The 15446-nt window shown below is 37.8% G+C and overlaps 1 protein-coding gene across 2 annotated transcripts; it reads left to right on the plus strand.

The window, feature by feature from the left end:
• Positions 1-1303: 1303 nt before the first annotated feature.
• Positions 1304-12731, plus strand: LOC113750910. 2 transcript variants are annotated; one of them, XM_027294856.1, is made up of 4 exons: positions 1304-1513; positions 2055-2975; positions 5861-5897; positions 12290-12731. In XM_027294856.1, the coding sequence occupies exons 2-3, from the start codon at positions 2119-2121 to the stop codon at positions 5895-5897; spliced, it is 894 nt and encodes a 297-aa protein (XP_027150657.1). In that variant the 5' UTR covers positions 1304-1513; positions 2055-2118; the 3' UTR covers positions 12290-12731. The 2 variants fall into 2 exon arrangements, with proteins under 2 accessions (XP_027150657.1, XP_027150656.1); XM_027294855.1 differs by lacking the exon at positions 5861-5897.
• Positions 12732-15446: the final 2715 nt, after the last annotated feature.

Consider the following 15446-nt stretch of genomic DNA (forward strand, 5'->3'; position numbering starts at 1 on the left):
TTAAAACAAGAGAAAAAAACCAGCAAAAATTGGACAGCCTTGCTTCTTCTTTCTCTTCAAAATTTTCTCTCCAACTCTCACACCAAAACCAAGCTAGAAATCACTAAAACAACAACCAAACAAACAAGAAATCCTCAATGCCACTACCTAACAATCTTTCTCAAGGTATCTACCTAATGTCAAGGTTCATGGAACCCATCAACAAAGCCAAGCTCATTTAGCTAAAAACTAACGAAAAACTAACTAAAAGATGAAAGAAAAATGGGAGCTTTGAGGGTTACCTTTCCTCCAAGAGTAGTAAGCAAAACCACAAGAAATCAAGCTCTAAACCACCAAGAGTCTCTCCTCCTCCAAGTCTCCTACTAAGCTTGAGGATGATCCAAGAGAGTGAGCAAAGTTGGAGCAAGTTTTAGTGAGCAAAATGAAGAAGAAATGTTGAAACTTTCTTGGCTAAATGGAGGATGCAGTGCTCAGCCAAGAGAGGGAGAAGAGAGAGGGTTTGTGTGTGATTTTGGTAAAGTGATTTGGATGAAAGAAAGATGGGACATAAAGCTACTTTTGGTTCAAAAGTCAACAATTGAATAGTGACCCATTAGTGCTCCTAATTGAGCTTAATTCGACTCACCCACTCATATCTAATTTCTCAATTAATTTTTCTTAGACTATAATTGATCATTCTTAACTCTCGAAGACCACTGCACTCTTAGACCAAATATCGTTTCGAAAAATGTGTATTCACTAATTTTCACTAATCATGCGACAGAAAAATTAACTTTACAAGCAAATGTTTTAAAATTATAAATATGAGCCAATGTACCATGCAAATGCAATTAAAATGAATGTAATAAATTAATTGAAGTAAATGAATAAATAATTAAATAAATAAATAAACCATGTAAAGAAAATTTCGGTCCTCACATTTTTAGTATAATTTATGAATAGTAACTCAATACCCCACTTATAAATATTCTAAAACTGACGCCTTACTTGTGAATTTCCACTTTTTCTATTCCCTTTAGCGAAACCCTTCTTGTGAGTTTCCGCTGTTTGTATCTTCTCCCTTGTCCAAAATTTCCCAAAACTATGAAATGGTTACTAATATTTTACCGCTATTGTTAATTGCAAAAAAAAGAGTTAAAAAGAAAAGCAGGACGAAGTTGGCGTTTGCCGTCGGGCGGACCCGTGTGTTCTTCTGACGTAAGCCATAAAAGATTGAAATTTGATAGTCAAAGGCCTGCCCCCCAGGCCCCAGCCCACGTCCTCAGCCACCAATCCACCCCCCCCCCCAATCTCCCAGCTCTCTTCCCCTCGGACCCCGCTCCCCGGGGGCGCGAATTTCCCTTACGATCCTCCGTCTGCTTTTACCATTGACATGGCCCCAAAACCCCGTCGTTTAACTGTAACCTCTTATTCCATTTCCACTTCCTTTTCATCCTCCTGAGAATCCTGCCTCCGTCAGTGAATTGTACCTGCCATCTCCCTGCCTACCTCGGCATTTGGGATTCCATCTCAGGTAGAATTAATTCCCGTGTTATATGTGTGTGTGTGTGTGTGTATTTATATGTTTGTTTTACTGACGGATATTCCAGTTAATATAAACATGTTTCTTCGTCTGACTTTAATTTTTTGGAAATTTTGTTATGCAATTATTAATCGAAAAGGTTGCAACTAAACATTGCGCAATTTATTTCTTGTTCAATTCAATTTTTTTTATTGGGTGATAAATTGGTTATTTGCTTTTTCCTTTTTATGATTGCTTATAAGCAAATAATAGTAAAGGACTTGCCAATCGGATTGCTCAGCTTAGAATCGAATTTTGTGTCGTTGGTAGGCAATCTTTAAGCACAGTTCTGAGCTTACGTTTGTTGGCTTTCTGCCTTGGAGTGGCTAACCTCCGCTGTCTACTGAAATCCGAAAATTTGATTAACCAAAGAATAAGAAAGAAGAAAAAGAAGAAGAAGAACATGATGCTTTGTTTGTATGGGGCGATGTGTTTTGAATATTTGGATATGCATGTATGACTAAAGACTATGACCAGTGCTTTGTGCTTTCAGAAACTTGATTTGGGCATCTTCTGTTTATGTCCTTAAGCAATCCTCTATAGAGTGTTCGAGCCAAATGGAGGAGTTCCTACTGTACGCTAAATTGGAAGATGTAACTTGTCCAATATGTTTGGATTTCCCCCACAATGGAGTTCTCCTCCAATGCTCATCGTATGATAAAGGATGCAGGCCTTTTGTTTGTGACACAGACCATCTACACTCAAATTGTTTGGACAGATATAAACAAGCATATGGAACTTTATCTGGATCACAATCACCTTTGATATCTGATGCAACACCTAGTGAGAGCATGAATTTGGCAAATCTAGATGCAAGTGGCAGGCCAACGTGTCCGTTATGTAGAGGAGAAGTGACTGGTTGGGTAGTTATTGATGAAGTTCGCAAGAGTTTAGATGAAAAGAAACGTTCCTGTGAAGAGGAAAAATGTAGATATAAAGGGACCTACATGGAACTTCAGAAACATGCTCAACTCGAGCATCCTCATTCCCGTCCTTCGAAAATTGATCCCGCACGGCAACTTGATTGGGAAAATTTCCAGCAATCCTCTGAAATTATAGATGTTTTGAGCACCATTCATTCAGAAGTACCCCGGGGGGTGATTTTGGGCGACTATGTGATCGAATATGGGGATTATCACTCCGAAGATGAATTGGAGGAATTCCGTAGAGATGAAGGAAACTGGTGGACATCGTGTATTCTTTATCACGTATTTGACAATCTTAGGGCATCTAGAAACAGAAGAAGGTCCAGAGTCAGTATTCCAAGGAGAGCAAACCGCCATTCAAGTTATACTTCCAACTCAGATGATGGTTCAGTGGCATCTGTAGAGTTTCCTGATTATAGGACTGAGGAGACTGATGATGATTTAGTGAGTTCAAGAGGCCCATCAAGGGTTGGAGCTGATGATCGCAGGTCAGTGGGTGCTTTTGTAGCCCTAATTGTGTATATATGAACTTTCTAATTCTAAATGCTTGTCTAGTGTGTATTTGTATATATTTAGTGTTGCAAACTATGGTACTCTCAAGGGCTTTCATGAGCATCCTTCTGTGTAGAATTTTATGCCTTTTGCATGTTGGAGAAAAGTATCTCAGTGTGTCTTTGAGTGGATTATGTGCATACGCATGCAAGAATGTGTTTCAGGATAGCTTCATCTTGACATGGAAAAAAATTTCCGAGTCTTGGGGTCACTTGCCAAAATTAGTAATACACCAATTTATTATTTTATGGTGCAGCGTTTTGACCGTATTTCATGCCCAGAACATACTATTTATTTGAGTTCTCCAATACAGTAGCTTTGATACTCAACTACAGGAATCTTCATTTCATAAGATACTGATTGTCGTGAATCTTGGAAGACATGTTTCAGTGCATCCTGTGATTTTTTCTTGATAATTCTTAGATTTAAAGAATGAGAAGGTGTAACATAGTGGGGATATTCCATTGAACTTTAAACATCAGGATGTTGATTTGCCTTTTTGACTGGAGCATGACATTCTTTTTCATGAAAAGAAATGATTGTTCATGATGCTTCCGTGAAGTTTTCTTACTAGAAGTCAAATAACCAACCTGATGCCAATTATCATTTTATCAAGAGTGTGAATGAGGATAATTGAAAGCATTCATAGTAATTGGACTTTGACCTCTGATTCTAGGACCTCTGATTCTTCCTAGCTGCACTGAGGAGAAGAGCTTTAAGCACTGTTACATTTTCCTTCCCACTGCTTTATGGTGGCCAGCTTTCAGACAATTCCTAGTTGTAGCATTTAAAATCAACTGACCCTCTTCGATTAAATGACCTAAACACACCTCCTTTCCAACCCATCACCTTTCCCACCCTGTTCCCTCCCTTACATAGTGTGTGTGTGTGTGTGTGTGTGTAGAGAGGGAGAGTCATTGGTGGGCTGCTGTTCCTGCATACAATATATCCCTTAACACTGACTAGAAGAAACTACAGTGGCCGACCTCCCATTATTGGAGAGGTGATCTACCGGCCCTGTAGAAAATGCTGCCAGTCTCAGAGATGTAACAAAATCTTTTGCAAGGGTGTTCTGTGGATGTGATGATGGACACCTGGAAATACTTATGTATGTCTTTGGATTTTGTGTCTTTGTAATCCGCTGTATGCAAAACTTGGGCTGAAGACATAGACTAAGGTTCTCACTGGTGCAATGCAAGACTGGACATCGTTTCCTAAACCTTCCTCACCCTGCCAAGCGTAGCACTCTGCAAGTTTACTGCTACCAAAAGAAACTGTCAGTTTAGTGGACTAGCACCCAATAGACCACTTTACATGACCTCATCAGAGGATGGGGTTGGATGCTGACCTAGAGTTGAAGGGGGTTAAGCTGCATTCTTTGCTGTTACCTTATGGCCTCTTGTGGTTTTAGAGATTTAATCATTGCGGGTTCCCTGTAATCTGTTACCACAGCCTGATAAAATTTATTAGACCTCATGATGGAAAAAATGGTTTGGTTGCACTAGTTTGGTAGAAATTGTCCGGTTGCATTTACCTGATTCTGAACATAATCAGTTTCTGTAGTATCACTATGTATCAATGTTTTTAGCTTGTTTTATTATTATAGAACCTCAGTGGAATGGAATGGTGGGTTTTCTTCATTCTTTTTTAACCAAAGGGTTTTGGGGAGAGAAGTTGGTTCTCAGGCTTCTTCAGGGTTGCTGGTAAGTATTGCTGGAGTTGAGTGGGGATGTAGCAAGTAGAAGTATGAGAGATGTTTTGGTGGGTTGCAAGCCCGGAAATTCAACAGATAGAGAGACTGTTGCTGGATGTGTTAGTTTACTGTATATTGGTTTTCTGTGGAACTCATCTATCTGAACTAATAGTTTCCAATTTTATCTGGTTGCTTTGCTTTTAATCATTTCTTAAACATTTATATATAAACTGGGACTGCTGTTCCATACTTGGATTATCTCAATCTTTTGTAAAAACCATTCTGGTGGGACAGTTCAAGAGGTGATACTTAAGTCATACTTAAGTAATATTTGCAGGTGTCATAATATTTGTGTTTTGTCTTAAGTGATACTTAAGACAGATTGTGTTTTGTAAACGCATTATTTGCAGGATCATACTTAAGTCATACATTGTACCTGAGTAACAAAGGAAATACAATGAGAGCTGCCATGATTATTATTGTGAATACCGGGAGGTCTAGCACTACATTCTACTCCATATTTCCAATTTATTTTTTTATACTCACTGTTTTGAGATATCAAAAATTTAATATCACCTTTCAGAAAGATCGGTTGATGTATCACACACCTTTTAATTCTACCCTTACTGAGTGCTACTTACCTAACTAGTTGTTGTCTTCCTTTATCTTAATTTTGGTGGGTGTCTTAGGCATGACAAACAAAAAAATTGAAATTCATAAAACATGGTGCCTAGAATGTGAGTGACAAAAGAAATGGGAAAAAGAGAGTACATATAAAAAGGCTGGCATTAATTTCCTTTTCCCTTTTCCATCTTTTTTGCTTTATTTTCGTCAGGAGAGAGAGATTTAGATATATTCTCTGCACTGCCCTGAAACCTCCTGTGGCTTGCCGTTTGAATTATAAGTCCATTAAATTGGGGTGTATGTTATTAGCTTTCATTGTTTACAATTAAAAATAATATTGATCTATTTAGACCGCTAAAATTTGAAGTGTTTGCTAATGGTCTCTTCAAATTCTGCTATGATGTCTGCTTCCCCCCCCCCGACAACAAACCAAAAAAAAAAAAACCCAAAAACAAAAACAAAATTAAACTTTTCTAATATTTTTGTACTTATTCTTGTTCGCAGCTCACGTAGACGACGTTCACGCTTCTATGACAGTTAGGTATGTCTTTTGTGGAAAACCCTGCAAATTCAATTTTTTCGTTATTCTTTTTACTTTGTCATGGGATCTTCATTATGTCTTAATTCAGTGTAATATCTGATAACATCTGAAGCTACTGAACTTGATGCACATGATATGGTCGAGGTAATTGTACTGTTTGGTCCTTTGAGTTTTTTTGTCTTAATATTAGTATATCTCTTACACTCTGTACTCTTTGTAAAAGGTCAAAGCTAGTTGCAGTTATGATACAGAGCTTCATATGTTTTGGTTTTCCTGGAGAAAACTTTGGTCTGAGTTCTACATATGGAGCTGCTACTGAAATATGTATCAAATGTTGCTAAACTAGCATAATGATTTACTTCCAACAAAAATTTTCCTTCGAATAACGAGAAGAAAATTCTTCGATATTTTCAGGTGAAGTTTACTTGATAAAAAATGCACAAGCTGTGAAATTAAGACAATCAATCACTAACAATATCCCAACCAAAACCACAGAAAGAATGGAAACATTCATGGCCAAAATATATAAAGATTGGTGTAGTGTCCAAGGATTGTTTATTCCGCATGTAGTTAAATGGCCAAACAGAGGTTCCAGTCCTCATTCCAGTGAGGAATGACTGATTGGAGATCTTCTAAGGCAGGTCAGGGACATCCCATTGGCCTGGGCAGTCAAAAGCACCTTCAGACCTGTCCTGCTTTCTTTCCTTCTTCAGCCAGCACCTTACTATGTCAGAGTGCAACCGGCAGAAATTCCTTTTCACTAACTGAAATATGCACCCAGAAAAGGACTCAACAAGGTAAAAAACCTGTGACATACTGTTCAAAAGGGCACCCAGGCCTCATTGAACCCTGAAACTGGTGAACTACTTTTTATTCAATTTATGACCTTTGGTTACCCAGTTCCCTCCTCTGCCAAGTTTTAATCATTTCAGTCCATTCAACATGTGGTCCAGAATATGAAATACCAATACCAGGAGTGATCAAAGAATCCCAGAAGCCATGACATCTTTGAACTGTGGGCACATAATATTGAAAGAAGATAATTAACAGTACCTTCAGTTCTTGTCTCTTAAGCAGATAGGTTACCACATATATCGGTCTCCCTCTATAGTGCACCTCTGGAGTGTTCCTTTTTCCAGTTCGTTCATTAAGTATTTCCCTCTTAACGTGATGCAGCTGCTCATCTTGAGTTTAGTATGGGAAATCTGGCTTCAATACTGCAGGAAAGGGATTTATGAGAGATTAAAAAGAAAGAAATGCTATAGTAGTAGATGGGGAAAAGAAAAAACAAAGAGAGGCCACATCTAGGTTTACTAGGAAAAAAGTAAAGACACCTAGTAAAATAAGGAACACTGGGGAATCACTGCTTGGGATGGTTTGCACCAGACATAAAACTAACCACCCATTTGGTTGGAGGGTTTAGGGGGTAGGCAATGGGTGTGACCATCAATGATTGTCATTGATAATGTTTGGAACACTGCAATGGTAATGAATCTATGATAATGGAAGACCAAAAACTCTTCAATGGCCATTCCAGAGTAAATTGGGCACTTTTGCCTTGATTACCAGCCAAATCACCAAAATAAAAGAAAAAAACCTTCATTGCACAAAACTCTCTCTCTCTCTCTCTCGACACTTCTCTCACTCACATCCTCACCACCCAACATTTCTACCTCCTTACCTAAGCTTTCCCTTAACCCATTGGCTCTAGATTCCTCCTACATAGGTCAACCATGGGATCCAAGGCTAGAGATGGTTGGGTTTTCTTCTTCTTCTTCTACTATGGTTATGGTCAGATGTTGGGTATTCATGGTGATTTTTTTTTAATTAGCAATTGGTGGTGATGGTGGTGGGTCTTCAGATTTGTACAAACTGGGAAAAATAGTTTGTTGAATTTCAATTAAAATTTTGTTTTCACTAAAATGCGTGGAGATGATTTGAAGAATTTGAGATAAATTTGTGAAGTTTTGGGGACTACCATGTTTCGTGTTTCATGATGTCACAAGCTGTGATTGTTGGCTGCTACATGGTGGTGTTTATGGAAGATCAGCCGATTCCATTATGAAGCAAGAAAAAAAGGAAATCCATTATAGTAATAAAAAGAAAATGGAAAATATCTAATAGATTCCCATTGCAACCTAATTACCAAACGATTGAAAAGGATTAGGCAAAACCCATTACCATTGAGGAATTTTTGATACTCATTGTCTTTGCCATTGTGGAATTCCAACCAAACGGGTGGTAAGTGTTACCTTTCTACCAGAAAGTTCCTTGTACACAGTAAGCTCTATGTACATTGGGTGTACATTGTATCTACTGGTTGATGGTACTTCACCGTGAAGAAAGTTTCAAGTTACCTCGTGTGGGCTGCTTAACTGAAAAAATTTCAAGATAAATTACTTTTCTGGAAGATTATTTTTCATAGACTGAACATCAGACCTAGCTTAGCTACAAAGCAAAAATGTTAAAAAAACAAGTATGGGATTTTGTCCAAGTAATGGCTAGGGTTATATGGTTAAAGAGCTTAGGCACAATAGGTATTTATTGGGTCTTACTATTTTGCATCATTCTCCCATGGTTCAAGAAATGTCAAGCTTAATTTTTAAGTGTGGAAGTCTGACAATCAAATGTTCTTTAGCAACTTGTTGAAGCCAAAATACATAGATCTTGGAGTCTGTCCTGTGACTTAGATGTGGCCTACATGGTGCTTCACATGCCTGGTGTAATAGGCCACTTAATTTCTGTACTTATTCACCCTTTCTGTGTAGTACTTAAAAAAAATGCATTTTAGGTTCCAAAAATCATTTTCCTGGCATTATAAATTGGTTTTCCCAAATTCCAGCGTGTACAATAGTGCCATTCCATGTTAGCTAATATGCATGTATGTTAGGAGGTTCAGTCTTCAAACCCGGGGGATTGAAAAGCATGGAAATCTTCAGATTTAAGAAGTAGAAGGCCACCTTTGAAGTATGTTGATACACCAGCACAGAAGTTGCGGGCTGTTGTATCTACTGGTAAATGGATTACTGTTATTTCAAAACATAGGTGCAAATGTAAAAGTGTTTCAAACATCTGAAATTATTCTTATCATTTAGTAAGAGTACAGCCAAACCTAAGTTGCACCCTATTGTACTTTGAGGGAAGGTTCACTGCTATTTTTCACAGAAAAACTAATTTGAAATGGGAAGTTGCTTTTATGTCATCAAATAGTATTAGCCATCTATATTGACATGACCAACCATAAAAGTTGAAGGCTATTCCACTTAAGCGAAAATGAACTGCTAGTAATGGAATGAACAAAAAGTAAAATTGGTAAATGCTTCAAAATATGCTTCAAAATATGCTTCAAAATTAAGCACTAGTCTTAATCAGTGGATGTCAGTTTAGCAGTTACTATTTGGTGCATCTTTATAGTTTCTTGGGTCCTAATGCCCTCCTTTCCCGAAGGCTACTTCTTTTCATTTTTCTTTTCTTTTCTTATGGGTCTCTCTTCTGTCTGGAGTTGATCCTACCCCTATCTTTTACGCTAGTGGTCCTTTCACTTGGTGACCAAGATCTATTGCTGGGAAAGAAAAGCATTAGTGCAGACTGGAGGAAAACTCCTAAAATACTACTTTGCTCTATCTTGCTTGAGGATGGCCTCATAATCAAATGAAAAAGAGGTAAGGAATTTGAAGTCAAAATGAAAGAGGCTTGTGTTTGGGAGCTCTCCTTATTGTTGGGAAAACCAATGAAAGACACTGATGGAAAGAGATAAATAGACTGGTTTAAAGAAGTAAATCAGCAGTTCAATTGTATGGGGTTAGCTTATCATTCCAACCCCTAGTACTGCAATTGAATCAGCTTGCCTGTAGAGCTTACACCTGATAAGTATTATTGTGAAGATTTAAGATTTGCATCTTCTAGGTCTTCCACTTCAAGCACCTGTTTTAGGCTGGTACTTCCTCAACTTTTACAGGTTTTGTTTGACTCTTAACCTCTACGGGCAGTGGTCTCTGTGGTGTCCTGTAGAGCTTACACCTGATAAGTATTATTATGAGGCTTTAGGATTTGCATCTTCAAGGTCTTTCCTCTTCAATCACCTGTTTTAGGCTGGTACTTCTTCAACTTTTACAGGCAGTGGTCTCTGTGGTGTCCCTTGCAGCACTAGTCATAGGCAGTACCTTGGCTGAGGAGCAGCTTTATGATAAGGTTTCCATTTGAGAATCATATCATGGATGAGGCACCCTCCTTGTCTGGTGGGCCTTCTCCTTTAGACTTGACAACCTTCAAGTAAGTGTCTAGTTCTAAGGGGAGCATTTCTGCACAAATTTTTTTTTTCCTAAGTGAAGAGAAGGGTGCAAGTGAAGATCGAAGATATGTCTGTAGACATGGTAAGGATTAGCTTTACCAACTTGGTTAGGCCTTGGCTTATAAGTAGTATCAATCTTTCCTGGATGTTTCTCATTTGAAGATGACTAGTATAATATCATTATACTCTCAATCACTGTTTATCTATGATATTAATTCTGAAGAAACTAGTCTATGGTCACAACCATCCAAAATTGACAAGTGTGCTTTTGAGGTTTTGTGTTACTACATTAATTTGTGATTTTGTCTAACCAGAGAACACTAGGGTTGATTTTGGAGAACATCTTATTTATAGTGCATGGGCTTATAGGATGGTTTTGTGAAGAATCCTACTTGGCCACTGAACAATTGAAACACAGAAAATTGGTATGGTAACTTACCTGTTGTAATATACGTATCCATATGCTTACAAGGAGGAAATAAGCAAGGAAAAGAGTTAATGGTTTACCAGCCTCTCTTGTGCCCCTCTTCTCTGCCACCATTAATTCTATCTTCAATTGCAACTATTTTCATACCTACAAATGAATCTATCATGAGAAGATATATTGTCATTTTTGTGGTGCTGAAGGCCGCATTCTAATGTTCAACAGAAGGAGAATACAAAGAAACAGGGCAACGAAATGCAAAAATTGTTTCTAGGGTAATTGAGTGTATTGATTCTTGTCCTTTTCTCTCTCTCTCTTTCTTTTTTCCCCTCCTTTTTCTGGTAAATAAACTAATTTCATGCAGTATTGGCTATTGGAGCCTTTAAGTGATGCTTATTTCCTCTATCTTGTTGACAATATTGTAACTAACAGTTGTTCATGAATAAGTCCCAATTTTAGTTTTTGGAAAAGTTCCTGTGTTAGGGGTAGAGGAGCCTTTTATTCTCATAGGCAAGTAGTATGGATATGGATAGGCATATGTTTTGTTAGGTATGTCTTGAGATACTCAAAGTCATGCCTGTTCATTATTGATGTAAAACTTTCAGCTGGAGCAGTATCTTTGAAAATTGTATGTCACCTGGTTTTAGGTTAGTCATTCAACAAGTGGATTAACTTAGTGTTGGAAGCTGACTATCAGGGATTGCTAGTCCTGGGCAGGATTTATTGTTTAATGGATTCAGACTACCTGAAACTGTCTAGAATGAATAATTGTATTTTGCTATCTTTGTCTCTCTAGTTATAGTATCAAAATTAGAGAACATATGGTTGAAAGACATTCTAACATACAACTTGTAGTGGAGAGTTTTCCGTTTGAAACTCCTCATATACTCTATTTATTTGGCCAAAACCACCGGCAAAGATTTTTCTCAAATTTCTTTTGGCCTTCACTTGTTCATTTTTCCTTTTCATCTGTCAACCTGTCTTCTTCATCTTACAAATATTTCTGAGCTTTTTTTTTTTTTTTTTTTAACCATTTTGGGAATTGCAATCGCTAACTATATTTTGTGCTAACTTTTGTTATCAAGTAATTTCTAATGGTTTGGTGTCTGGAATGTGTGGGATTTTGGGTGGGGGTTGGGGCTTGGGGCTTGGGTGTATGCATTTTTCTGCACATCGATGAGATATTTGTTACATCACTGGACATTCTGCCTATTGGATACTGTAGATTAAGTTTCATCCTCTATGATTTCTTGGACGAGTCAGGACTTGTTCAATAGGAACCCAGAGGTGAAATACCTGTTATCGAATGTCACTACAAGTTAATAGTTCACAGTCTACTGTTCTTGATTTGACTTTGGATTATAATCAAGCGAACTACTATTCCTACAATCCTTTGTATTTGTGTCCAGCAATTAAATATCTAACTTATCTTACTACTAAAACTGATGAAATCTTTGGCTTGCCATTAGAAACAAATGGTAATCTGGTTGGCAGAAGCTCAGCATATAAATGCTTTACTTTTCAAAGCAATTATTTGGGTAGGAAATAGGTTATTCATCTTCATATTTAGTCTTTTTAAGACAAGATTTGGATTCCTTCTTTTGATTCATTGTTTCAAAATTCGAAATGTTAAGTTCCTCTTGAAGATTAGTTTGTCTGCACACTTTCTTATTTCAGGTTTACCAGTGCAACCAAGTCCAGTGGACGAAAGGTTGATGGATAGGTGGAAGCTTGTTTTGAAGCTATGATGATAAAACGGGCAATTGATGGCGATTAGTATTTATCCGAGTTTACTTGGTCAAACGAAGTTGGACTGTCCCATCTGAAGGGTAAATGCCTCAAATGAAACTAGGCTTAAAAAGTCATCGAAGGGTTAACTGAAGCTTTGATAGGTGAAATAACTTGTTGATTTACTGGAGTTTACCTTCCTATGTAAGATATGCACAAGAACTGTGTATGTGTAAAGTTTCAATCAACAGTAGCTAGGCACTGCTTCTATTCCCCTGTTGACTTATGAGTCAGCCTGTACTTAAATCTTTTGATTCTGTACATTATGGATATTTTTGTTGGACGACTGATGCAGCACGACTAAGCACAAAATTTTCTGCAACTTTCTGTAGACTATGGGTCCTCATGGATTAGGTATTTTTGGTCCGTATGAGTTAGATATTTTTGGAAATGTTTTTCAAGTGAAATAATGTAACATTATATGTTAAAAGCTTGACACTATAAATGTATTTTAGAGTGTTTTTAAAAATTTAAATTTTATTGGAATATTTGCTGAATCTCTCACCACGCACCACCACCACCACCACTCCCCCCTCCTTCCCCCTCCATCCCACCAATGCCTCTTTTCCATCCCTTCTCTTAACCTCTTTCTCTTCCTTTCCGTACCTGTTCCTGGTTCTCTTCATCCCCTTCCCTCTCATCTCCCCTCCCCTCCCCTCCCTTCCCCCGCAACCCTCCCTTCTAACTTTGGTCGCGACTGGAGGGGGAGGGCTTTGGTCGAGACCAGAGGGAGGGGAATGGGTTGCTGGGAAAGAGGGAGGAGAGAGGAGGACGGAGGAGGAAAGAGGAAGAAGAGAAAAAGGGAGGAGGAGGGAGGGGTAGAGGAGCGGCGGTGACCGTGGAGAAGGAAGGAAGGGAAGGGTGGTGGCAATGGTGGTTTAGTGAGTGGAAGAGGAAGATAGGTTTTGTTAATTTTTTTAAAAATTTTTGTGTTTTTGTTAGTTGTATTTAAAATTGTATATTTGGAGTGTGTTACTGTAGCATTGTTTTTCAAAAACTAAATTTAAAAGATTAGTATTTTTGTTAGTTGTATTTTATATTCGGGAGAACACCACAAATAGCCCCTCACATATTGCAAATGTGAAATTTTAGTTCCTCAAATCGAAAATGATCACTTTTAGTCCTTAACAAATAAAAAAGGATCAATTTAAGTTCCTTTTCACTTTTTCGAGCGCTTTTTGCTTGGAATGTCTCACACACGCACATCACTTGCCCAACTTTTAAAGGGTAAAAAGACCAAACCACTTATTTGTTGACCAAAATGTGAAGGACCAATGGTGCAATGCTGAGTGAAAACCTCCATTTTGGTACTAATTCACCATTCCATCTCCAATTCCTCTCAACCCAAAAAAAAACTTAATTATCAGCAGTCCACTGATCTTGATGAAATGGAACGTTAGTGATTGAAGCGAAGACGAAACAGGCGTACTAAAGTGATCCCAAATTACAGTATGTATTTCTAAACCCTAAACTAAAGAATTTCTGGAATAATGTCAGATACTATGTGAACAGTTTAAATACAGTTGCAATAAACATGATTTGTGCACTTAAGAAGTATTATTATATTTATTAGGGTTGCTGGTGGTCAATTTTATGCTTTATGTTGTTGTAACTATATGTGGTCCCTTGTATTTTGTTGTGTTGTCGCTTTACATAAATGGGTGGTCAGTCCTAAAATAATATTTTTTGTTGTTAACTATCTCTTAAATGGTTGGCAGATGATATGAATCGATTTTCCATTAGGGTCCACTACGAAGGTGAACTCACTGAATTGCTGAACAAAGAATACCGTGGGGGTGGTGCAAAAATTGTTGACTATTGTAATCCTGACAGATGGTCTCTATGTACACTTGATAGGGTTGCAAAAAAACTAGGGTATCCTGAGTTTAGTGTAACATACTATTACTTAATACCCGAGAAGAACATGGTGGATGGGTTAGTATATGTGTTCTGTGAAGATGTTGCTCAAGATTTGGCTAGATATGGAGTGAAATATGGTGTGGTTGATGTATACTTTGTGCACTTAAAAACCTACTCCATAAGTGAATGTGAAGCTGGACCATGTAAACCAAAAGAGGGGGCTGATCCTAATGAAAATCAACAGGGAGGTAAGGTGCATGAAGAATTTTCTGATGTAGAAGAAATAGTGATGACTAATATTCCTGTAACTCAATCTGAAAATAAGGGTGAAAAGGATAGCAGGGGTATAGGTGAGTCAGGAGTTAATAAGCACACAAGGGAAGCAACTATAGGAGAGGAGAACTTGAAATTTACTGAAAAACTAGGTGAAATACTTTCAGAAGTTAAGAGTAGAGTTGCTGATAAAGGGGATAATGGAGCAGATATAGGAGGGCAAGATCAGAATTTTAGAGAAGAACAACATGGGACAAACTCAGAAGTGCAGGATGCAGGAAAGAATGCACCTTCTACTAGCAAATCACCAAAAGAGAAATCATCAAAGAAAAAATCTTCAGCAAATAAAAAGCAGGCTAAAAAAGTTGAGAGAAAGAAGAAGAGTAAGAAGGAGGCACCTGTTGAAGAAGATGAGGAATCTGGTGATGGTGACAAGTTCATTGATAGTGACTACGAGTTAAGTGATGAAAAGAATATAGTAAAATCTATTAAAGAAAGAAAAGCTGAATGGGAGAAAATTGTCCAAAATTGTAAATCAAGTAAGGGTACAAATGCAACTACATCTCAAACGGAGGGTGTTGAGATGGAAGAAGATGCTACTGATTCAGATGAATTTGATTGTTGCTGTGACTCAGAAGAAGAAGATCAGCCAAGAAAAAGTGTTAAGTTTCCAAAATTTAACCCTAAAACCGATATGGCCGATCCCAAATTTGTGGTTGGACGGACTTTTACTTGTAAGCAGAAGTTATTCATGAAGGCATGCAAGAGCCATGGAGTGGTTCACCAAAGGAAGATAAAGTTCAGTAAAAATGATGGCAGAAAAGCTACAGCTTATTGCAAAGATTGTAGCTGGAAAGTTTCTACAGCCGTTATGGCAGACAAAAAGACTTTTCAAGTCAAGAGCATGCAAGGT

Source organism: Coffea eugenioides, chromosome 10, assembly GCF_003713205.1.
Source record: "Coffea eugenioides isolate CCC68of chromosome 10, Ceug_1.0, whole genome shotgun sequence".
Classification (NCBI taxonomy): Eukaryota; Viridiplantae; Streptophyta; class Magnoliopsida; order Gentianales; family Rubiaceae; genus Coffea; species Coffea eugenioides.

Excerpts from the sequence above, each read along its gene's own strand:
- LOC113750910 (XM_027294855.1), top strand. The coding sequence starts at position 2,119 with ATGGAGGAGTTCCTACTGTACGCTAAATTGGAAGATGTAACTTGTCCA. Across the intron at positions 2,976-12,289 it reads GTTGGAGCTGATGATCGCAG|GTTTACCAGTGCAACCAAGT; the intron begins GTCAGTGGGTGC and ends TTCTTATTTCAG.